This window comes from Schistocerca americana, chromosome X (assembly GCF_021461395.2).
Source record: "Schistocerca americana isolate TAMUIC-IGC-003095 chromosome X, iqSchAmer2.1, whole genome shotgun sequence".
Classification (NCBI taxonomy): Eukaryota; Metazoa; Arthropoda; class Insecta; order Orthoptera; family Acrididae; genus Schistocerca; species Schistocerca americana.
Genome location: NC_060130.1, coordinates 276,668,004 through 276,694,653, shown reverse-complemented (window position 1 = coordinate 276,694,653; position 26,650 = coordinate 276,668,004). Strand labels below are relative to the sequence as shown.

General features: G+C 42.2%; 1 protein-coding gene across 1 annotated transcript in view; it reads left to right on the top strand.

Moving 5' to 3' along the window:
* LOC124555294 (protein obstructor-E-like) overlaps window positions 1-26,650 on the top strand; it is a 49,001-nt gene that overhangs the window by 20,829 nt on the left and 1,522 nt on the right. Inside the window, exons 3-4 of the mRNA XM_047129166.1 lie at window positions 8,244-8,447; window positions 16,909-17,122. Of these exons, the coding sequence (XP_046985122.1) occupies window positions 8,244-8,447; window positions 16,909-17,122 (418 nt within the window). The remainder of the gene's footprint in view (window positions 1-8,243; window positions 8,448-16,908; window positions 17,123-26,650) is intronic.

Sequence of the window (26,650 nt, the reverse complement as noted above, 5' to 3'; positions counted from 1 at the left end):
CTGGCGTGCCGCCAAATATAAATAGAAACTAAACCGGGAGATATCCGCGTAGTGAACGGTTTACCACTGATATACGATCCAGATTGGACACTGACATGTTCACTGCAAACGCTGCTGTGATGGAAGATAAGGAGTACACAGGGAGCTGGCCGCTTTCGTTATATACCGAGCGCGAAAAGACTTTTTTACACAGCACTCGACTGAATCGTCCTTGAAATGTTTGAGAATGACCAGACCGTCGGTGAGGTGGGCCTGCAATACTGTTCCCACGAATACAAAACAATAATTAACGTTCTGCAGCTGAAATGACAGCCGTTGGTCGTCTTCGATTGAAGTTCGAGTCCTCCAACCTAGAGTTACAAGTTACTGTTATCCTTGATCAACAGAAGGCTCAACATTTCACCAGCTCGCTATCTGCCTGTCACTGGCCATCTTTCAAAGACCGTGCGTTAAATGATGCAACGATGCTATTCGACCAACGGAAACTCCTAACGAGAGGAAATGCGGTGAATAGTCCCAGCAATGGGTTCGAAAAGTGGCGGGGAGAGAAAAGAGGAGACATGGGAGGGAGGCGTTCATACCAAAATATTCTCCCACTCGAAAAATAGCCGAGGTAAGAAAAGTATGAAGTTGGAACCGAAAAAGACAGCATTCCAGCCACATGTAACTGAAACTGCGACAAAGTGCTCTTGTAACAAAAATTTCATCCATGATGTAGTCTCAGGAGGAACGACGAAGACAGTGAGGAAGCTCTTTTGATAACTTCAAGAGAAGAAAATTTTTCAATAAGGTACAACTTTTAGGCATCCTCCAAAGTGTAAGAAAGTTAGATATTTGGCTCGACTGTCTATGAATCCACTCTTTACAATTTATTGTTCGAAACACAGGGGAGTTTTGTCTTCTGTGGGAAGAGAAAATACAACATTGTTGTGTTGTGAGTTCTCGCGATGGCACTGAAAGTAAATCATGTTACTTGTTGCGGGATCAGGGAAGTGAGCCTTAAAATAATTCTTAAATTAACTCTACTTGAAAACATGAGGAACAGATCGAGAGAGGGGACAACACGCCGTAGCTCAGCTAGAGATTATTTATCGAGAAGTTAAGGACCTAGAGCCATTTAAGCGACATGATCTCTTATGCAACTGTAGTGGATTTCTGTATCGCTACACTTTACATTTAAAGTTAGAAACTGGATGACTGTTACAACAACAGTGATAGACCTTTTAATACCAAATCTCTACGTTTTGAAAATCAGTTCTTCTGTACTATCAAACATATGATGTCGCTCCTGCGAGATATGGAATTGTTTTGTTTATTACACGGCGTGTCGTACTTTCTATAGTGTTTCACTCTGAACGGCAGGACCAAAAAGCATCTACTTTCTTCCCAGATAAGCTCGCATAGAAAGTCGACAATGAACCTCTGCGGGTGGGCGGAAGCGTTTTTGTGAGCAGGCAGGCCGAGAAATTCAGGTAGCGGGAAGAAGCCAGTAGACGGCGCAGTAGCCGCGGCGCTTCATTTTTGCCGCCAGACGCGACCTGCAGCGGAGGAAGGAAAGAGAAAGCGTTCGCCAAGTGATGGAGCATGTCGGCGCTTTTTACGTCTTCCAATCCGTTCTCCTCGCCGCGTGTTACGACTCGCCAACTGGTAATAACGTGGCTCGCTTCGAATTCGCTACGCGACGACGAAAGCAAATGTTTGGTACGCTTGACATCACAGTTCAGTATAATCTCCTCAGTAAGGTGATGCAAAGTTCGTAATTAAGAAGCTGTTGCGATTTTCATTATGTTAAGCTGTTTCTGCAAAACGGAGGAGTCTCCTGATTCATTTCATAAGAGGAGAACCTCAGTGGAAGTCATATACACGACCCGCATCAAGTCACACTGCAACTGGGGTAGTCTGGATATTTGTTAAGTACCTACCTATTTGGATGCACTGGTACTCGTCTTGAGGCATCAAAATGGTAAATAAAGCATTTTATTGTTATCTGCCTTAACAAACATGTAGTTTTCTCTGCAGCTGTGGAGGTCTTGTGTGGAATCTCTGAGAGTATACCACCCTTATGTTCAAGTATAATCTTAGGCAATTTGCTTTCAGGCAGTAAGATGTTTTGTTCATGATTTGGTGTGTTAGGGCTCTACGAAAATTCGCCTTCCAGTAACAGTTACAAATGATGATAAGTTTACTACAATGATCATCGTTACTTGAGCCTCAAGTGTTTTATTGTCATTAAAACGTCACCTCGCCAGTTTGCATAACTTATTCACCTGCTTTTTTTTTTTTTTTCTTTCAAGGATAGCGCTATGACATATCAGTGCTTTGCAAACAGCAAGGAAGAGTAGGGGTATGACAGATATATCCAATCACATTCTAAAAGTCGTTAGTTAAGGTCTACACTTATGTGCAATTGAATGAGGGACACTTCCGTAGTAACTCCTTCTTTCATCACTGTCACACTTCAGGGTTAGGAAGATACACACATGCACAATCACTCAAATACTGCCCAAAACCCACGAAAATAGACCAGGATCAAAGGCATAAAATTCCTCTTCAGTGTACTAGCTGTGTTTAGCAAGATAAATATTAGTTGCGTTCAGAAGACAAGCATTTATGTGGAATGTCATCTAGCTACTATGACACAGTTTAAGTGCGATTTGAAGGTTTGTTGTCTTCCTCATACTATAGACGTCGGGCTAGTGCTGTAGTTAAACAGTCGATGCACGTGATATGTGAACAGAAACCTCAACCGTTCGCTAGTGTGAGATGATGTAACACGAAGCAGGAGTCACATTTCATTGCACATATTGGACAACGAAGAAATTCTCGTAGTGACACCGTGATTGAGCTGATATGAATGAAATTTAGGTTTTACTATGTTGCGCAATAACATAAGCCAAGTGTCAATTCGATTTGCTGAATAATTATGTCCTTTAAGGCCTTTTAAAGCTCTCTCACTAATTTCCTTCTCGAATTTATCTCTAGGGTAGAACCCTTCTTTCTAACTAGCTTGCTCGTAAGGATGTCTATGAAGCCTTTTCCCACTTTGTTTCATTATTTTACACCATCTACTTCGATTAACTTAATTTCAGTTCCCATACCTGGGCTTGACCACGACTTTTTCAAATTTTTTTCAGAAGTGTGGGCCATGAGGGGTGCGTTCCCCAACACGCAACATGGTAGCCAGCGTTTGTGGGGTGGGGGAGCGGGTGACGAGTGGGTGTCGGGTACCTATATGGTGGGGAACGCACTATTGATTCCCGCACGTCGAGGAGTAGATGCCCGTCCGTTTCGGGGCACTGGGTCTCAGGGTAGTGATAGCCATCAAGCCAGGTGGTAATTGCTGGCGGACAGGGAGCCCTCGTTCTGAGTAGGTGGCGTCATGGCGACTGTTTTGCGTCATGAAACGACCAAAGTTATCAGCTGGTGGCTGCGAGGCCCAGGCATTCTCAACAGACAGACTGAAATTCAGTGTTGATCGCTATGACCATGGTAATTTTCTCTACATGGCCACGTCACGAGAGGAAAGCAAAACAGAGCGGCTAGCAGAAACATCCCATCAGTTCCTGGTTTGCACTCTGGGCAATATGAGTTACTTTCTTTCTTTGTGGAGAACATTTAAAATGTGTTCAGCAAAATCTGTTCGCTTAATAAATTACGAATTGGTCACATCTCACTTAAAATCGTGCATCTCGCGCGTTACTCTCTTGAAACAACTTGGTGATGCAGCTGTTACTGTAACACCCCATAAGGTTGTAGACATGGTACAGGGTATCATTTTTCACCAGGACTTAATGCTACAGTCGAGTGAAGAATTACGCAATTATTTGCACAAGCATAAGATCCATTTCGTGCGTCGCGTACGTCGAGGACCGCCAGACAATAAGGTTGACACTGGAGTAATCATTCTAGGTTTTTTCAAGGGGAATTCGGTCCCAAATGCACGATTTACCGCAGTGATGTGAAGCCGTATTTCCCACTCCCAATGGTGCGAACCCTAAAGTGCTAAAGTTTTGGACGTACGTATGCCTGGTGCACAAGCGACTGATTAGTGGTGGCTGTGGTCAGCCACTCCACGCAAACTCACCTTGTGCGCTACTACCTGTCTGTGTCAGTTGCAGAAATGACCACCCTTCCTGCTGACCTAATTAAGCTTGCGCACTTACGCAGTCACCATCGGACAATTTCCTAAACATCCAACTTTTTAGATTCTTTTGGATGCAAGGGGCATCGACCCCCCTGAGTTTCCCATGTTTCCCTTTATTATCTGGGTGGGGCAGGGCAGTTGGGGTTGGTGTGTCTCCTGCAGCATGCTGGGTCTGAGGGCCCCTCGACACTACCTGCTAACTACGCTGCTTATTTGATCGTCCCTCTTTTACTCTGTTTTAGTTGCATTTAGGCACAGTTTGCCCTTTTCCTCTGCCACACGCTATTTTTTTTTCTTTCTAGGTGTAGCACTTTGATGAACTATGTGTGGGATTGCTATGGGAGGAATTGCCTCCATCGAATGCAGAGCCTCAGGGGACATTCACCTTGCCCCACTCACCTACTGATCTAATCATCTCACCTCACTTTATTATTACCAATTCAACTGACATCCACTGCGTTTTTAGCCTTCTCACTTTTACTATTCCGAATCTTCCGAATAGAAGGCATTCTTTACTCTGTAATTGTCTTTGCCTTTAATCGGGTTGACAGGGTTTCTCTCGTCACAGATGAGCCTCGGGAGACTCCTCGTGTCCTCTCTGTCATAAGTACTGATCAGACTCATGTATTTTCACTTCTCTTTAAATAGTTTCTTTGCTCTGGCATTAGTATTGCTTTCAGTGTACAGATTTTACCTCTCTTGCATACTTTCATAATTCGATTAATATCAATACCTCCAGATGAAGTGTCTCTTGACTGAGGGACTAATGACGTTGCTGTTTAGTCCCTTAAATCCCAGTCAACCAACCAGCCAGCCAATATTGTACTAGTCGACAGACGCTGACGCCATAGGCACACATATGGAATGGAGGATTAACTATGGGAAAGTTTAGTGAAAGTTTGGTCCCTGTTTGGTTTTATGACGAAAAAATGAGAAAAATGCGAAAAAATTATCCCTGCTACGTTTTGCAGCATTTAAGGAGAATTAAACGAAATTTTTTGTGTCCATTGTTAATATGAACGGGAGATGAATCCATCATATCACAACAGAAAAGAAACAGCAATCAAAATAGTTTGTGGAAACCTACGATCCGACACCAAAAAAGGTGAAGTTCACTTTCTCTACCGGACACCTGATGGCACATGTTTTTGGAATGCAAGGATAAAACAGGACACGACGAATACAAGTGGAGTGGCTTCGGTTCTAAGCCAAAGTTTCATATTTTATGACAATGCAACAGCCTAGAATAGTGTTTTGGCAACGGAAAAACTGACGCTATTTGAAAATGAATTGTGGGGACAATTTCCTGTTCATCAGGTTTGAAATTGTCTGACTTCTCTTATAACTTTGCTGTTATAAAATATTTTGGTTGCAATGGAGAGGTTAAAGCAGTTGTAGACGGGTATTCTACAGAACTTTTAATAACGCACTTCACGGACAGAATCTGCCAGACCAAGAAATTTTTTTTCTTTCTTACCTCAATATTTCCCATCCAAACTCATAAACGCAGAGCCTGTGGTGTGGGAGTCGGCTGTGTTTGGTAGTATTTCTTACAAAATTCTGGCCAATTTGAAGTTTTATGCTATCTGACAAAAAAAGTCAAGTACCCGAAAGACATCGTATTGATTTCAATTCACTTTCGATGGGTATGTAGATCATTAGAGTTGCTGTGCTCTTTGACAGCTAGACCACCCACCAAAGCACAGTTACGTTTTTCATCTTTAGTTTTCAAAAATGGTTCAAATGGCTCTGAGCACTATGGGACTTAACATCTGTGGTTATCAGTCCCCTAGAACTTAGAACTACTTAAACCTAACTAACCTAAGGACATCGCACACATCCAAGCCCGAGGCAGGATTCGAACCTGCAACCGTAGCGGTCACGCGGTTCCAGACTGAAGCTCCTAGAACAGCACGGCCACACCGGCCGGCTTCTTTAGTTTTGTTACCACGCTTGTTGGGGTATATAATGGGCGTGAACAGCGTCAGATCTTGAGTGACCACTGTGAAGATTCTTGGAGGTGCCGCTTATTCGTGTGAGACAATCTCAAAAGCGTGTGACAGAGTTAGAAAATGGCCTCATTATCGGCCTCCACTTGGCCGCTGTTCGAATCGTCAAATATCCAGATTTGTGGAACATTTGGATGTCACAGCGGGCTGATGTTGGATTGTATGGGAACGTGAGGGCAGACATACTCTCGTCAAGGAACCGATTGACCATGTGTGACCGCCACAGGGAAGGATCGCTGTACTACGCACCAAACACATTATGGCCCTTTCACATCTGCGCCTGCCGTCAGAGAACAAGTAATATACTCTCTATAACATTCTGTGTCATCCCGCATCATTCGTTGGAGTCTAGCAGCAGTCTAGCTGCATCCTGGCCAGAGGAGGTCAACGTCTTGCTGATAATTGGGCTCATACTACCAAGTTATTTGTAAATTGACTCGATTTTTGCAGTCACTCAAATAACACCACGTATTCTCTCTACCAGTGAAATTCCCATTTCGTTTCTCCTTCCCCTTCTGGGTGCTTTATTGTTTTTCATCGTTCAGTATACGTGAAGAAAGCGAAAACAGATTCTGGAAACCATAAACATCAAAGCGAATGGATGGAAAATTTTTCATTTGGTCCTATTAAAGGCTTGCCAGAATGAATGCTTCACGACAAAGACATGTCCATAAGCTGACTACAACTTGAAGACACTCTTTAATTAGAAACGTACAAATGACAAAAAAATTGGTAATCAGCTATGAAAAGACTGAACGCACAATTTGGAAAATACGTCGTATATCAAACAGCACTGTTCAACAAGCAAAGGAGGCAGCATTACATCATTGTCAAAGCCAATTTGTGCTATAAATAAAAGGAAATTGCTAAATATTCTGTCATATATTCAAGGAATCAAAGAAATCTTGCTAGATTTTACAGACATATTGTGCCGTGTAAACAAGAAAGTCAATTCAAAACACTCGTTTCTTCAGACGTACAATTGTGAAGACTGAGATATGAAAAATGTTTGAACACAGGAATCTGAATGACAGTTCTAGTGTCCGCGACGCAACAGAACTCTATAGACTTTGTGGAGGAGCTGATACGGATCACAACATCACAGACGAATTATTGTCGAGCATTACATTTATATATACACATATAAGCATATTTAAAATTTAAGTATCCATCCGCGTTTTGCTGTCTGTTTGTGAAGGCTCGCAGAAACTACAGTAGGGGAGTAAATGGTTCAAATGGCTCTGAGCACTATGGGACTTAACTGCAGAGGTCATCAGTCCCCTAGAACTTAGAAATACTTAAACCTAACTAACCTAAGGACATCACACACATCCATGCCCGAGGCAGGATTCGAACCTGCGACTGTAGCGGTCACGCGGTTCCAGACTGAAGCGCCTAGAACCGCACGGCCACACCGGCCGGTTGCGAAGATGGAAACACGTGTTGTACAAAGAGGTCCGTAAAACGTAACAGGTTCAAATGGGTCAAATGGCTCTGAGCACTATGGGACTTAACTTCTGAGGTAATCAGTCCCCTAGAATTTAGAACTACTTAAACCTAACTAACCTAAGGACATCACACACATCCATGCCCGAGGCAGGATTCGAACCTGCGACCGTAGCGGTAGCGCGGTTCCAGACTGCAGCGCCTAGAACCGCTCGGCCACTTCGGCCGGTAGTAGGGGAGTAGATACGGTTTCCACTGATAGCTAGATTGATTCACGAGGAAGGTTTGTGTGTATAAGTTCTCGGCACTACGTCAGGTAAGTCGTCCAGCTATACATGCGAAGTTAGGACTGGTCATTAGTTAAACACAGATGTAATATGATTCAGAATCGGTAATTTATGCTGCATTACGCTCTGCAATGTACTTGTGAAATGGAAATCAGTTACATTTCTAGCACCTGTCTGGAAGGGAGTCTTTTGTGCACGTTATCCTGCTGTTTATCAAACCCTTCAGGGGTTTTAAACTCGCTGCTGCAAGACGTGGCTATTCTTTTCATTTTTACGTCCCAAGTATCTAGCGCAAGGTAAGATAAGAAAATTTAATGTGATGTAACTGAGACTAATGTAAGCCGTATTACGTTCCAGAACCGCCCAAGTCGAACGCAAACTGCCCGAGGAGGAACGGCTTCTTCGCGCACCCGGACCCGTCCATCTGCAACGTGTTCTACAACTGCATCGAGGGCGAGTACACAGAGATCGCGTGCACACCGGGCCTGCACTTCGACGAATACCAGGGCATCTGCGTGTGGCCTGACACCGCCGGCAGAACGGGCTGTGGCGCTTCTGAGAGTGAGTCCTGCTGAAACAACTCTTATTTCCCAAGGCACACGGCATGCTTCACAGAGAAGGGAGGAGAACCAAGTCGGCTGTGGTAATGTCCAACAAATCATCCAAGTACAGGGCCGTTTCTACCATTAGGCAAGACTAAGGAGCCGCCTATGGCGCTGTGCAACACGGAGAGATTTACTACTGAAATTTCGGGAGAACGCTTTCCGTGAAGAGTCGGACAACATATTACTTTCTCCCACACACGTCTCGCGTAATGACCACGAGGAGAAAAATAGAGAAATTGCAGCCAATACAGATGCTTACCGACAATCATTCTTCCCACGCGCTAGTTACGAGTGGAACAGAGTTGGAGGGCTCAGTTAATCGTACAAATGTACCCTCCGCCACCCACCATTAGGTAGCTTGCGGAGTATAGCGTAGATGTAGATGTAGGGTGGCAACATTTTAGGGGTCGCAAAGGGAAGAAAAATTAATTTCGAATTGAAAAGCGAAAAATCTGAGCAAATGAGGAGAAAAAGATGTAAAAGAGGAAAAATTAAAACACCAAATTGGTTACAAATATGTACGAAACAGTTACTTAGTAAGTATTTACTTACTTTGGTGAAAGTGGATACTGAAAAAGATGAGATTTATTCCTCATTCGAAAAGTATTTCAACTAAAACAGAAACGAAGAAACACCACCAGAAAACGTAGTTTGATGCTTCGGCATATGTTCCATCAATATAGTTTAATTTGTAAATTCAAGGAAAAATTCATTCTCTCCAGGAAATAGTTCCACGCCTTTATTAGTCCGTATTCTTGCAATTAAATAAAATAAATAATTGACGCCAAATTTGATAGTACTGCTATATTGAGTTCTAGATTTTCAAGTATTCAGCACGTACTTCCTATTTCAATTATTTTGGGATATTTAAGAAACTGAGGGGAAAAATAAAGGAATTGAGGACAAAGCATGAATTGAGGTCTGGCCACCTTAGTTTAAAGATTAAAAGTACAATAGGAGATTTGCAATGTTGTGCCGTCGGATGTTGATGGTGGTGGTGGTGGTGGTGGTATCTTAATAGGGACTGTTAGACCAGCTTAAGTAAAAATATCTGTTAGATTTCAATTTTAACAGCACTTGGTCACGACAGTCAAGTTGAGGTACTTCGTGTATGATAAATTTATTAAAGTGTATAACTATGTTTCATTCTGACAGTGTATTAATTCTGTACATATTAGAAGTTCCAGTTTACTGTAACATATTCACCTATCTCGACAATGTGCTGACAAATGATAAGAGACGTGAGTTCTACGTTATTTATGTTATACTTTCTGACATGCGCAGCATCCACGGAAATCACCTCATTTTTCCGTCTGTCGAACTAAAATTAAATCTAATCTATTCTAATCTAATCTAATGATCTGTTTAGCCCTACAAGCTCTAAAGCGTGCGCATCGATGTTAGTCACAGCTGCCCTGAGACGTCTTTATAACACAGCGATGTTGTTGGGAAGGGGAGCTGTGAAAACAGTGTCTTTAATGTAATCCTAGAAGTAAAAATCACAGGACCACGCCAGCAACTAGAGATTGCCAGCCGACGGACGTCCATTCCATCGTCGTAGCTCAGTATCCAAGAACTCACGATCATCCTTGTGGAAGTGCAGTGGAGTGTCATCCTGCAGAAAAATGAAACCGATGTCCTCTTACAATTGCTGCTTGAATCACGCAAAATGTCTGCTCCGTTAGTTTTGGAGCCATATTACTGGAGATCACTGGAATAAAACCTTCTTGACTTGCTGTTTCCACACATATAATTACATAATACATTATCCCAATGAAAACATTTTTTACAGTCACTTGACAGTGTCTAGATCATTGTGAAGAGTCCTGAAATGCGGTTCTCATCTTCAATAACCATTTTTTATAGTTGACTCTTCCTGTAAAATATAGCGTATCATACAATTTCGACCATCAAATACCTCAAATTGTGTACTTTTCTGTGTTTACATCTTTTGTGGTAGTTTCCTGACGTCCTTCCCATGGATCATCTTCTGCAGCCTCACTTTCGTGTTTGAATCCAGCACCACAGTTTGAAAAGTGGTTGTTAATTCCACAATTTCTTATCATAACAGAAATATAGAACATTGTCTGTCTACTTGGAGCAGAAGACAAACGTAGCAATGAGCGATGTGTGCATAGAACACGGCATGCGTATTCAGTCTCTTTCATTTTCGCTCCACATCCTTCTGTTACTATTACAGTTTCTTTCGACAAGTAAGCATTCTCTTTGGAAATCTGGAACACCTCAGACTTACAAAAAGGACGGGACAGCCCAAGTCAATTTTGTGAATTCAGATTATTGTTTTGATGTGTCACATGATGTGATGTCATGCGCACTTCCTCTAGTTTTACCACTCTCTGTGTCCTTGGTGGAAAGGCCCTTTTTGGGAGCAATTAGGCGGATTGATGGAGCCATCGTCGAGTGCGATCGGCAGCATGCAGCAGGAAATTTAGTAAGCTTTTCCATCTAGTTTTAGCTATGTAATTAGTGGGGTATAGATATATCTGCTGTTTACGGCAGATTTACTTCTCATTCCATTATTTAGTTTTCCGATTAGCTAGTGGAATTTTTAATCTTAGTCGGAAAATCTCACTGCACACGTGGGGCATGCCTTACTTCAAAACTTCACCAGGTTTTATGTACCTAAATCGAAAGTGCAAGGGCAGTGTGAGACAAAAGAGTATAGTACAAAGTGCTATTTCCACAGTTTTGACAGGCAGAGCACATATTGTTATTTTACTCTTGTCAAATGATAGCAGATATGATACAAGCGCATGTTGTGTTGCTGTGGTCTTCAGTCCTGAGACTGGTTTGATGCAGCTCTCCATGCTACTCTATCCTGTGCAAGCTTTTTCATCTCCCAGTACCTACTGCAACCTACATCCTTCTGAATCTGCTTGGTGTATTCATCTCTTGGTCTCCCTCTACGATTTTTACCCTCCACGCTGCCCTCCAATACTAAATCGGTGATCCCTTGATGCCTCAGAACATGTCCTACCAACCGATCCCTTCTTCTGGTCAAGTTGTGCCACAAACTTCTCTTCTCCCCAATCCTATTCAATACTTCCTCATTAGTTATGTGATCTACCCATCTAATCTTCAGCATTCTTCTGTAGCACCACATTTCGAAAGCTTCTATTCTCTTCTTGTCCAAACTATTTATCGTCCATGTTTCACTTCCATACATGGCTACACTCCATACGAATACTTTCAGAAATGACTTCCTGACACTTAAATCAATACTGGATGTTAACAAATTTCTCTTCTTCAGAAACGCTTTCCTTGCCATTGCCAGCCTACATTTTATATCCTCTCTACTTCGACCATCATCAGTTATTTTGCTCCCCAAATAGCAAAACTCCTTTACTACTTTAAGTGCCTCATTTCCTAATCTAATTCCCTCAGCATCACCCGACTTAATTAGACTACATTCCATTATCCTTGTTTTGCTTTTGTTGATGTCATAAGAAAAGAATTATTAATCACAATATCCCATGAAACACTGTCCTTGCAGTATCACAAACTGTAAAAATTCTCTGACTTATTGGGTGTTACTTGAATATAATTGCCAATGTGATCCCAGAACACTCACACCAAATTTCACAGTAAATTCAGGCTCTGATCTTATTCAAATGTAATTTTTCATTTTATCTCCCTTCATTAAAACTTGTAAGACATGTAATGATAGTCATATGCGTAACAGACGCACTATAAATGATGAATGTAGAATGATATTAACCTGACTGACCTTTTTCGCTCCAGGCGATTTGAAATAATCCTTTTCTGTCGATTTGAATAACATTAAATTTGAATTTGAGCAAATCTCTCGTATATAATAGGAACACAAACAACTTACAGCGTTCATTCCATGAACATGGAGTTGCACTTAATCGTCTCACGTATCGGTCAAAATATTTGTCAACGAACTGAAGTGGGTCATCGAGTCATCCCCCCACGTATGCAACGACTTTTTCCTACAAAAATTATAAGCTCCACTAGGTAATCGGAGAGCTATATCGCGGCAATAAAAATGGAACCTCTCGTATCTATGTCTAGTTTTCGGATTACATAGCCGAAACTGGATGGAAACCTGAAGTTCCTATTGCATGGTGTCGGCCCCACTTGACGATGGCTGCGTCTGCTCGTCTAACTACTCACAGAACTTCGCTTCCACAGCTGAATGGTCAGCGCGGCAGGATGCCAAGCGAGATGCCCGAGTTCGGTTCCCGGCCGGGTCGGAGATTTTCGCCGTTCAGGGACGAGGTGTTGTGTTGTCATCATCATTTCATCTTAATCGACATGCAAGTCGCCGAAATGACGTCAACTAAAAAGACTTGCACCAGGCGACTGGTCTACTCGACGGGAGGCCCCATCCACACCCCCATTTCAGTTACTATTCCCAGAGGAGAGTATTTCCGCCAACGACATCATCAGCTGACTGAAAACTGGTGGAAGCCTACATCACTTCACGTCATGCCACTCACCAAAATAAACACACCCATTCACAAGTCTGGCACAAGTTGACCTGTCCATCCGGTAAGTCGGGGATTTTCCAGTTTTTCAAACAGAAAGAAATTTCGCGAAAGAAACTCTAAGAAGGGGGATTGACAAACAAAGGGACAGAAATGAGCATAAATTGGTCCATAATAGTACGAAACTCTATCGTGTTTAGCGTCTGCTCAAAGCCGGCAAACGCTAATACCATAAATTTCTATTATAATGAAACGTGTTTGAACTTACAACTACCTTTCAACTTATTAACTGTTGATAATAAAGTATAAGACACCTTATAATCCTTCAGTGACTTTGAATAAGTTCTGTTGGCGACAGACCTACAAAACATAGAATTTTATGGTGGAACGATATTCCAGTTTACCCATTTGAAAGAAACGCACAGAGCAGAAGAGCAAAAAGTAAAAATAATTTTCTTCTCCAAATCAAGATACCACTTGATTTATGTTATTGTAAAAATGTATAAGTTTAAAAAAAATTAAAAATTTTCATCGAAATCAATTCTGTGTCTGTGTCAGAGTGAAAACCCTACTGTCATTATAAGCCAATAGGCATCTTTTGCTGCATAAACCTACTCCCGACCTTTTTCATTAGAACCTTCAGTGATAGGTATTTACGTTGCTCCAATGTGTCTTTTAATCTCACCTCCACGCCCTCCATAAGATTGTCTCAGTATTTTCTTATTTCCTGGAGTCGACCAAAGAGCTCCCTTTATCATCTGACGTCTACTCGCACAGCCACCTATTTTCATCTCATTATCATTACAGTCATATTTAAGTATTCCATGCCAGAGCGTTCACTGGTCCAATATTTTTTTGCTCTCTTTTCTACTGTCAGTATGCATTTTTTCCATTTCTCGTTCAGTTACCATCGACATTTGAATATTTTTGCATTGAAAGTCTGTATGTCACGGCCATGTATAGACACTTGTAGAACACTCTGTACGTTACCAAAACCCCGCGAGAACATTTTTACTCTTCTGCGTAAAAGTTCAACTCAACAAAATACGAAAACTTCCAAACTGGGTTTATGATTTCATTGTTAATGTGTATTTTCTTTTCTTTTCGGTAGATTTTACAGTGTGTCCATAAATTATCTTTACAACTTTAAACTTCAATAACTTTAAAATTGTGCTAAGTATAACGAGTGGTTTTCTGCATGTGACAAGCTGGCACTCAAAGTTTCTTTTCCCCATCCAAATGGGTCACTTTCTAACATTCTGCGTGGTGTCTGTTTGTTCTAAGTCGTGTCTCCCTACCAATTCCGCGCAACGACGCTCTGAGCGTGTTTTTTAGGGAATTGATTAGTTTGAACCTGGGATCTTGCTGGTAAGGAGACCACACATGATATGTAGAGTTCAGAAGAGTTCAGTGAGACTAGCGATGATATAATCAAATACTTAATGATTTCAGCGTCAGCTCCACTGCACTATCTGTAAAAGAATCTTAATACTAACTAAATTTAGTGGAAGGGGTTCAAGACTTTCCTATTTTTAGTTAGCTGGTAAAATAACGTCGAAAAAGCAGTTAAGTTTACCATTGGAATTTTTATTCTACTCACTAAACATTGTTTATAAATTGTACTATTGATAAAAGGAAATATTTTAATACAGGATGATAAAAACAAACTGCGTTCAGCAAAAATGTGAACGAATATTCCCTGAATGGGTTTCGAAGTTCTATAATGGATCGAAGGATGACCTATGCCGTATCATATGTATAATCTAGGTTTAAATTAAGTTTCATAAAAGAGAAAACTATCAAAAATGGTCTACAGTGACCCTCAATTATCTTTAATTACGTATTTAACTTGTCGTAAATTACAGTGGCTGATGAGGCTTCTCAATCATTATATAACAGAAGAATCATTGCATTTCAGATTTTAACATCAAGTAGCAAATGTGAATACCATGAAGTTTAATTGACGATCGACACTAGTATTACGTAAAAAGGGGATGTAACAGATGAGACTTCTGCAGTTCTGAGTGAAGCCTTATGCGCTCTTATGAGACATCGCGTGCATTTATTACCTTGTAGGTGGTTAGGCAGCGTCAGGGGCGGCGGGCGGCGCAGCTCCACACCTCGCCGTCTCGGTAGCAACTCGATCGAACTTATCCTTACTACTGTTTACCAAAGTTGGTTTAATAAAAAGGTATCTGGCTGTGTTTTCAACTGACCAATCAGTGTCTCAATGTTAACCTTAAGCTCCGCCTATAAAAATTCTGTCTATCCAATGAGAAACGTTACATTTTTCGTGGTGGGGCAATGTTTTTAATGTTTGATACATAACAGAGACGCGTATACTCTCATGCTAAAACTTGCAGCTAGTGTGGCCCTTTTAGTGTTATCGTAAGATCTATACTGTTTTTCTGGAGGGCTCTATCTTTTAACATGGGCTGGGGGATGGACCTCCCGGCGATCGGCCGGCGATGTGGGTGTCCCATTGTCCCGCTCTTATTGTAGGGCCTTATGGCTTACACAGCTCTGCTATCGGCTTCCGTTCTCGTTTCTCTCCTCGGAACTGCGTCTGTTTCACAGTTGGAAGGTATGACATGCATTTAGGCGTTCTTGTGTTAGTCTGTGGTATTCCATTTACTCTCTCGTTGATCCTATTACTTTGGTTAATTTAATGTCAGGATTTATTCGGAGCGATGTGACATATTGCCGGATTTGCTATCATGTCAGGGTTTTCATGGAAGGTGTTGGATTTGCCTGACACCTTACAACTTCGTGCACACATAGTGGCCCGGACAATGTCCAGTCGATATTTATGTACACTGTAGGAACACGGTGGCATGTTCATATAAATTGCGAATGTGTGTCTTCAGTTCATGTAGGTCTGTAGCTTTGGTTCGGTGCACCTGGTCCTCTACGAAATCCCACACGATAAAGTTTAGCTGTGTGAGATCAGGTGATCGCTGTGACCACCGAAATGGACCATCTTTTCCGATCCACCTATTCGGACAATTTTCATCCAGAAACTGGCAAACATTGTGGACCAATGAGGTTGTCCCCATCCCGCTGGAATAAGACTGCCGGTTAATGTTTTCCAGTTGTGGTACAGAGACTCACGTAATATGTGCAGATAAACATCGATGTTGTCGGTAGACTAGCTGAAAAATAATGGACCAATGATACAGTTCTGCATAAGTCCACACACCGACATTTCATGTGTAATATGAAGATATTCTGAACTGATGCGAACATTATAACCGTCCATTTTGCCGAATATATGAGAAGTTGAGTCATCGGAAATATCTTTTCCAAAAGTCATCGTTTGGGTCTGTCTTGGCTACCTTACCCACGGCAAACAATTCAAGTTGAGGTTTGTCTCTCGGCTTTAATGCCTGAAGCAGATGTACCTTCATTTCGTTCACGTTGGCGTCTGAAACAGACGGACGACCTGCCCCTGTTTATATAGAACACTTAATGTTTTCATGAATTACGTATGCCAAGCCCGAATAGTTCGATGGGACGGTGCTATCCCCTTCCATACCGTTCACGAAATATTTGTTACACTTGTGTATCGGATTTCGTCTCTATGAGCCCGATGACATAATGAGATTTCCTGTGATGTCCACATTTTTCGTCAGTTCTGAAGATCTGGAAAATTAAAAAAAGCTTTGTGAATTATCTTGTCACACGTTGAAAGCCAGTTGTTGTTATCTAGTATAGTTCTAAAATTATAAATGTCTAATTTTGCGAAGATAATTTATGGACACCCCGCACATTACTTCACTCCTATTGCAATTGATTCTCACTCAAACATTCTCTTTTAAACTGTTCCATACGTTGTTTAACTGCGCTAGTGTTTTACACTAGAAGTATTTTCACATCACAGTGGTGACGGTTTAGTGTATATTGATGAAAGTCCAGCAGTGCGTTAATGCGCACGTTTTGTTACAGAGAAGCTGAAGGACGGCTTCACGTGCCCCAAGGAGGCGCAGGCTGACGGCAACGGGCAGGCGGTGGCCCACCCCAAGTACGCGCATCCCACGGACTGCCAGAAGTTCTACGTCTGCCTCAACGGCGTCGACCCGCGAGAGCTGGGCTGCTCTGTCGGAGAGGTCTACAATGACGAGGACCAGAAATGCGACCAGCCCGACAACGTGCCTGGATGGTCAGTAGCTACAAATCTGCTTCCTGCAGTGGCTTTCTCCCAAGTGCTGAAAGTCACGTCGTTTCTACCTAATATCTCGCAGGAAGTCGTCTATCCGCTAGAAGTACTGTAGCTCAATGTGACCCGGAATTCAATGCTCGAAGGAAGTCTCTGGCAGATATAAAGATAGACTCTGATAACCTCCTACAGCTCCTTGCTTAGTGAAGTGTGTGATTTAGAGGAGAAGTTAAATACTTTCTTGCGTCCAAAAGAAACGACTAGGGGTCTCATTCGGATATCCAGAATCACACACTAACATAGTGAGTGAGGTAAATATAGGAATTGCTGCGGAAATGCCTACCGACTATATAATAACTCCCAACTGCTTCAACAAGCCTTAAAATATAATAATTGGAAGCAGAGAGCAGTGGGAAAAAACAGTTCGACACCGTATGGGAGACATTGTTTGGCTCACTGATGGGTCGAAAATAGACCAAGGCCTTGGGGCAGGGGTGTACGAGGTTCAGCCGAGACTGGAGGGCATCATCTCTCTAGGAAAACTGGCCTCTGTATTCCAAGCTGAAATTACTGCAATCAGGGCATGTGTGGAGGAGAATATGGGTAGGTGATACAAGGACAATAGCATCTTCATCTATTCAGACAGCCAGGCAGCCCTGAAATCATTGGCAGCTCCTGCAACAAGATCTAAGATTGTTGCAGAATGCCACAGGGCTCTGGTGGAGCTAGGGGAAGCAATAGGGTAAACCTAGTGTGGCTCCCTGGCCACTCAGGGACTTGTGGCAATGAACACGACAGATTGGCAAGGATGGGGGTAACAACTCCATTTATTGGACCGGAATCTGTACTGACAATCACCAAGGCTATGATCAAATTAGAACTACGGAACTGGCTTAGGAAACAGCACGCAGGATATTGGACCAAGGTCCATAAACAAAAACATGGTAAGGTAATGATGCCCAAACCATGTTTTAAAAGAAGCTCTGTAATCCTGGGATCGAACAGGAAAGAGATAAAACTCAGAACTAGACTGATGACCGGCCGTGGGAACTTCAAAAAACACGGATTAGGAACCTAAATGTAGGCTCTGTGATGAGGGTGAAGAAACTGCATCACACGTAATCTTCTAATGCATGGCATTGGAGAGTAAAAGATACAGACTCTTCGGGACAACTAGACCTGAAGAAATTGTGTCTAACAAAAAACTGGTAGAGGGACTCCTTGCACTATTTAAGGGCATTGGTTGGCTTTACTAGATATACAGGGAGACATACTGCACAATAAACTTAGTTTCGGTGCAGGCAGTGGTGGGTTAGACCTAAGCTGTTTTAGCTTCCCGGTTAAAATGAAATCAAATTAAATCAAACTTAGATGGTTTTAGGTGACCAAATCACTCACTGAAATTGTTGATAAGGCTCTGAACATTTTTCATGTGCTGGGTAAGGAGAAGAGGAAAGTGCATTGGAATTTAACAGCTCTTTTATATCAAGGTCGTTAGAGACGGAGCATATTTTCCGATTGTAGTAGGATGGGGAGGGAAATGGATCGAGACCGAGTTTAAGTGATGTAGAGAAAACGCAGAAAATCGGAATTAAAATGGTCATACAGGGGTTTCCACTACTACAACCTAACGAAAAGACGCCTTGTCATTCTGGAGCATGTCACGTTAACTGAGGGCACTAGGTGTATAAAGGCGAGTAGATGATCATCTAGCAGAAAACTGCACTGAATACTTGGTTCAGTTACAGTAGAGCATTCAAACCATCCGCAAACCACACACTGCAGTCTTTTGATGATCCCTAGAGCACATTGCTTGAGGGAACCCTTACCAACGTAAATCTTGATTCATTGCGTCTTTAAATATTGTTGGCTGGGACGTGATGATTCTTAATCTGAATTTGTTTTCAACTGTGAAATTAGTGATAAGAAGTAATGCCTTTGGGGAGATATCTCTGCTATAATTTTGACACTTGATATCGAGTAATGTTAAATTACACAGCAATACCTCCTGTCCATACTTCCGTAATTCACTTCACGTAGACATGTTCATGTGAGACTATGTTTTCTACCATGCACAAGTCGTTGACTGAAAGAACTACAAACGTTTTTATTGTTACTACACCTTTCATGGCAACTTACTATCGTTAGGTCATTTCGTATGCTTCTAATCCACGGTAATTTTTCGAATTCTGATAGTAAAAGAAACATTGTCCCTGTGCCTCTGCAGGCACAGTGGTTAAGAAATAACACTGTAATTATTTTCGTACCAGCAGACTACGCGTAGTTTGTGTTAAACTCGAGTTGTCTCCCTTATTCTTTTTCTGATCTCAGTAACTATTTTGATCACATTAAAATATTCCTAAGTTCTATTTTCGTTTAACAAACAAATGTTTTATTAACAGATGTCCTAAGTTTCACGTCATGGACCGTTTTACGCTATAGTAGAGAACAAAAATGATATTCCATCACTTTGTTGTGCACTACAGGAAAGGCACTACGTTCTGTGATGGTATATCAACTTATAGTTGAAGTATGAGCACCCTTGAAATTAAATCGTGTATTGTTGTTTCGTAATTCATATGACAGGCTTCTACGGGTCGTAGAATGGACTTAGTAGAAAAATTTTTCGTTATGAACCCATGTTCGGAAATGTACCACTCGGATGTAAAAGAAGTTTGAAGATCGGATCACTTTCAGATTTCCCGCTTCACGGTACGCACACCCTGGAGACAATGTGCTCTGACGTCCATGGCATGGGCATTGTTTCTAGTATTCGTCGTCAGGTTGTTTTCTACGTGACGAATGACGTCCTCGTCAAAGTTGAGAGTGGGACGCGATCGTGGAGCACCTCAGTCGAGCCTCCTAACTGCGAACGTACCAGTTTCTCGCAGCCTTTGTTGTAAGCGGAAGAAAATGTGGCAGACCGAGACGATTCGGAAAACATTCTCGATACATGCGTTGCGCAGCTCTACCATTACATCCAGCTTCACCGTAAATTAGCAACATCTCACCGTACTCTTCAAACGTGTATTGCACCATGCTGTACTGTTTCTGGCGTTGTTACTGCTCAGTGACGGTCTGATGAATGAGCGGAGTCCGCCCCCGGTAGCTGAATGGTCAGCGTGACGGATTGTCAATCCTCTTGGCCCGGGTTCCATTTCCGGCTGGGTCAGGGAATTTTGTCCGCCCAGGGACTGGGTGTTGTGCTGTCCCCATCATCGTTCTATCTATCATCCACATTGACGCCAGGTCGCCGAGGTGGCGTCAAATCGAAAGACCGGCACCCGGCGAACGGCCTGCCCGACGTGGGGCGCTAGCCATACGATTAAATTAAATTGAGCAGGACGCTAAAGTAGTGAGTATAAAGAGACGGCACGTACTTCAGGGACTGATGACTGCACCCTCTTCGCAGTGCGTACGGAGAAACGGAAGATTTGGCAGTGATCCAATTTTGAAACTCAATTTATGTCCAAATAGTAAATTTCCGGACATGCGCTTTTTATCAAAACTTTGTGCACTAAAATCCTCTCTACAGGGTGGGTCAGGAGGAAAGGTACATGCTTGGAGGGGTGACAATATTGGTGATTCCGAACAAAGTAACTGCAAATGGACATACACTGATGAGCCAAAACATTATGACCATCTGCTTAATAACTGATTTGTCCGTCATTGGAAGGAAATACATCCCTGATTCTGTGTATCAAGGATCCGACAGTTAGTTGGTAGGTTTGCGGAGATGTGTGGCATTAGACGTCTGCGTGCTGGTCGTGTAGTTCTCGTAAATAACGAACCGCTGATTTGGGTTCAAATGGCTCTGAGCACTATGGTACTTAACATCTGAGGTCATCCGTCCCCTAGAACTTAGAACTACTTAAACCTGACTAACCTAAGGACATAACACACATCCATGCCCGAGGCACGATTCGAACCTGCGACCGTAGCGGTCGCGCGGTTCCAGACTGAAGCGCCTAGAACCGCTCGGCCACTCAGGCCGGCGCGGATTTGAGTACGCGGTGATTGCGCCCGATAGCGTCCCAGATAGATTCCACAGGATCTACATGAGGCGAATTTGCTCGTCCAGATACCAACGTGAGTTCACTATAATGCTCCTCAAATCACTGTAGCACAGTTCTGGCTCCGAGACACGGAAAATTATACTACTGAAAGATGACTTCGTCGTCGGGTAAGACAACAAGCATAGGGCATGCAGGTGGTTCAAGCTGTCAGCGTGTCTTCGATTACTATCACAGTACCCATACAAGTACAGGAGAATGTCTCCCATGGCTTTATATCGCTCCAACCAGCCTGCGTCCGTGGCATGCTGCGCGTTTCGAGCCGCCGTTTACCACGATGACGATGTTTGGGGACACAACAATCGACCTAGTGTGGCAAAACGTGATTCATCCGAAAATCCCCCACATTTCCATTGATAGACTTCAACAAAAGCCCGTACCGAGCTACTGAGCGTCTCTCCTGCAGAGCCTTCCACTGCAGTTTATCTATCATCTCCGTAACGCTTTCGCGATTACTAAATGATCCTGTAACGAAGCGCGCTGCTCTCCGTTGGATCTTCTCTATCTCTTCTATCAACCCTATCTGGTACGGATCCCACACTGCTGAGCAGTATTCAAGCAGTGGGCGAACAAGTGTACTGTAACCTACTTCCTTTGTTTTCGGATCGCATTTCCTTAGGATTCTTCCAATGAATCTCAGTCTGGCATCTGCTTTACCGACGGTCAACTTTATATGATCATTCCATTTTAAATCACTCCTAATGCGTACTCCCAGACAATTTATGGAATTAACTGCTTCCAGTTGCTGACCTGCTATTTTGTAGCTACATGATAAGGGATCTATCTTTCTATGTATTTGCAGCACATTACACTTGTCTACATTGAGATTCAATTGCCATTCCCTGCACCATGCGTCAATTCGCTGCAGATCCTCCTGCATTTCAGCACAATTTTCCATTGTTACAACCTCTCGATACACCACAGCATCGACTGCAAAAAGCCTCAGTGAACTTCCGCTGTCATCCACAAGGTCATTTATGTGTATTGTGAATAGCAATGGTCCTACGACACTCCCCTGCGGCACACCTGAAATCACTCTTACTTCGAAAGACTTCTCTCCATTGAGAATGACATGCTGCGTTCTGTTATCTAGGAACTCTTCAATCCAATCACACAATTGGTCTGATAGTCCATATGCTCTTACTTTGTTCATTAAACGACTGTGGGGAACTGTATCGAACGCCTTGCGGAAGTCAAGAAACACGGCATCTACCTGGGAACCCGTGTCTATGGCCCTCTGAGTCTCGTGGACGAATAGCGCGGGCTGGGTTTCACACGTCCGTCTTTTTCGAAACCCATGCTGATTCCTACAGAGTAGATTTCTAGTCTCGAGAAAAGTCGTTATACTCGAACGTAATACGTGTTCCAAAATTCTACAACTGATCGACGTTAGAGATATAGATCTATAGTTCTGCACATCTGTTCGACGTCCCTTCTTGAAAACGGGGATGACCTGTGCCCTTTTCCAATCCTTTGGAACGCTACGCTCTTCTAGAGACCTACGGTACACCGCTGCAAGAAGGGGGGCAAGTTCTTTCGGGCACTCTGTGTAAAATCGAACTGGTATCCCATCAGGTCCAGCGGCCTTTCCTCTTTTGAGCGATTTTAATTGTTTCTCTATCCTTCTGTCGTATATTTCGATATCTACCATTTTGTCATCTGTGCGACAATCTAGAGAATGAACTACAGTGCAGTCTTCCTCTGTGAAACAGCTTTGGAAAAAGACATTTAGTATTTCGGCCTTTAGTCTGTCATCCTGTGTTTCAGTACCATTTTGGTCACAGAGTGTCTGCACATTTTGTTTTGATCCCCCTACCGCTTTGACATAAGATCAAAATTTCTTAGGATTTTCTGCCAAGTCAGTACATAGAACTTTTCTTTCGAATTCATTGAACGCCTCTCGCATAGCCCTCCTCACACTACATTTCGCTTCGCGTAATTTTTGTTTGTCTGCAAGGCTTTGGCTATGTTTATGTTTGCTGTGAAGTTCTCTTTGGTTCCGTAGCATTTTTCTAACTCGGTTGTTGTACCACGGTGGCTCTTTTCCATCTCTTACGATCTTGCTTGGCACATACTCATCTAACGCATATTGTACGATGGTTCTGAACTTTGTCCACTGATCCTCAACACTATCTGTACTTGGGAAAAAACTTTTGTGTTGAGGCGTCAGGTACTCTGTAGTCTGTTTTTTGTCACTTTTGCTAAACAGAAAAATCTTCCCACCTTTTTTAATATTTCTATTTACGGCTGAAATTATCGATGCAGTAACCGCTTTATGACCGCTGATTCCCTGTTCTGCGTTAACTGTTTCAAATAGTTCGGGTCTGTTTGTCACCAGAAGGTCTAATATGTTATCGCCACGAGTCGGTTCTCTATTTAACTGCTCAAGGTAGTTTTCAGATAAACCACTTAAATAAATTTCACTAGATTCTTTGTCCCTGCCACTCGTTATGAACGTTTGAGTCTCCCAGTCTATATCCGGCAAATTAAAATCTCCACCCAGAACTATAACATGGTGGGGAAATCTACTCAAAATATTTTCCAAATTATGCTTCAGGTGCTCAGCCACAACAGCTGCTGAGCCAGGGGGCCTATAGAGACATCCAATTTCCATGTCTGAGCCTGCTTTAACTGTGACCTTCACCCAAATTATTCCACATTTTGGATCTCCGTCAATTTCCTTCGCTGTTTTAGAGATGCTCGTTCACAGGCTGTGCGTAATAACAATCTGCCCTTTGTCAAAGTCGCTTATCTCAATGTTTTCCCCATTTGCAGCCCATATCTTTGCTAGGGCTATCCAAATCTATTTCTCCTACGCTTACATACTTTTAATAGCGCGTCACGTGACACAACGTCACCAGACCGTATCCAGCATCGCGACGGGCAGTGGTCATAATATTTTGGCTTATCAGTGCATGCCATTTTCGTAGCATTATCCGACATACAGCTGTTTGAAAATCACGGTCGTCAGCCGCATTTTCTTCTTCACCAGCACTCAAATGCGAATACAATCAAAGCGTCATTAGAGTACTAGTGTTGTCTTTACTGACAATTTCAAAGCGCACATTCCGTACGGCCCATGAGACAATGTCTCACTGAAACGTATCCTCGACGTTGGACCGGTCGCGGTGGAGTTATTTCTTGGCCACCGAGGTCACTCGATCTTACTCCATTAGATTACTGATTGTGGGATTGGCTTAAGAACAAACTCTAAAAGCACAGAGTGGACATGAAGAAGAAACGGCTGGTTCGTATTTCACATGCGCGTGTGCAAGTAAAGACCGTACGAATGAGCTTAGATCAGCAATACATGCATTGTCTACAAGAGCTGCAAAGTTCATTGCAGTTGTCAGTGTACTTTTTGAACATTTTTTGTACAAAATTAACCAAAACATTAGATCACAATGTTTCATTTGCATTCGTCTTGTTCTCCATCGGTTTTATTAGTTTCCTCGGAAACTGTTAAGAACAGGACATACGTTCATATGACGGTCTTTGTTCAGAATCGCTATCACCCCTCAAAACACATACCTTTCCTACTGACTCACCCTACAGAACCCCTAGACCCCTGCAAAGGAATTTGAAAAATATCTTGTCGATGTCAGCGCTTAACGGCAGCACAGAATTCTCGATCATTTCTCATATTCACACTAGCGTACTCTAGAAATATCTTTACTCATGACTGAAAAGATAAATTGTGTTCCAATAAAAAGTTTGTCAAAGATAGTGTGCGTTGAAGTGCAATATAATGCTGTTCCATCAAAATTGACAATCAAGAAAACTAAAGTCTTTTGCTCTCAGATTAATTTCATTGTACTCGTATTTGTTTCAGAGCCTGAATGTAATCTGATGTAAAAGGAGATCACTTACAGCTTCGCTTGTGTGTGTACGAGCTTGTGTACATATATATATATATATATATATATATATATATATATATATATATATATATATATATATATATATATATATGTGTGTGTGTGTGTGTGTTTGTGTTTGTGTGTCTGACTGTATTTTTGTCTTGTTTACAAAATTTATAGTCAACAATTTTTCCCCCTTCTGAAACTATCTTCCTTTTATTTACAAATCCTACAATATTTTTTACAGTTAAGCATGACAGAAAAGCTCAGCTACAACAGTAATCCAATATTTTACTTTCCATTGTTTCCTCTGAAGTGAATGCATGCACTCAAATATGAATGTTATCTTCACTGTTTGTAGCGTGGTTCAAATGGTTCAAATGGCTCTGAGAATTATGGGACTTTAGGTCATCAGTCCCCTAGAACTTAGAACTAGTTAAACCTAACTAACCTAAGGACACCACATACATCCATGCCCGAGGCAGGATTCGAACCTGCGACCGTAGCAGTCGCGCGGTTCCGGACTGAAGCGCCTAGAACCGCTCGGCAACCGCGGCCGGCGTTTGTACCGTGAATCCTTTTTAGTGTGACCAGCACCTTGCGAAACTTGTAATTTTCTTGTATCACAAATAAAATTTGCACTTAAAATGAACGCCTTTGAAGCAGAAATTTCGACAAAAGAGCAAAGCAAATGTGAACTCTGCGCTACGCACAAGCCGTGCAAGGGAGTTTAAGTAGGATGGTAGCATTTAATGACAGGAAACAGTTAACATAATGTTCATCGTTCCGTGAGCACCCGTAAGTAAGGGAAGATTTCCTTTTTTTGTTTCAAATATTACGCCGATTTCTCTTGTGTCGTTTCAGTACCAAATTCTATACTTTGAATTCTGTGCCTATATCACCTTTCGGCCAGGACCAGCTCTATAGGATAAATAGTTCTGATGCTACCAAATTAAATACTCAGTCTCCTATCTCGTAATGAAACTGTTTTCTATATAATTAGTAATAGAGATAGTTGAAATGCAACTTCCATGATACAATAGTGATGGATTTCTTTTTTAAATGCCCCGCAAACCGGCGTATGATGCATGACAAGAGGTGCCTTGTATCTCTACTAGTCATTTACTTTCCTGTTCCACTTGTTAACAGAGCCGGAGAAAAACGACTATCTATATGCCTCTGTAAGAGTCGCAACGTATCTTATCTTCGTGGTCTTTACGTCGGTGGTACTAGAACCGTTCAAGTGACGGTTCTCTAAATTTTCTCGAAGTGTCTCACAAAAAGAACGTCGTCTTCCCTCTAGGGACTGCCGTTCCTATTTAAAGGACATTCGCACGTTCTTCAGAAATAAATAAATGTTTTTCTCCGAAATTTTTAGTAGAATGGACTAACATCCACGTTGTCTTATAAGGTACCTACAAAAGACTTTACAAAGAATGCTATTCACTCTATGGTGATCGCTATCGAGACTTCCGAAGCGATGAAGTACCTGCAATGCGTAAGAAAACAGAACTGAAGTTGGAACACGTATTGAAAGTGAATTTTATAAATGACAAGAAGAAGTCACTTTATACCCTGTACGTCTGCATCTTTTGTGT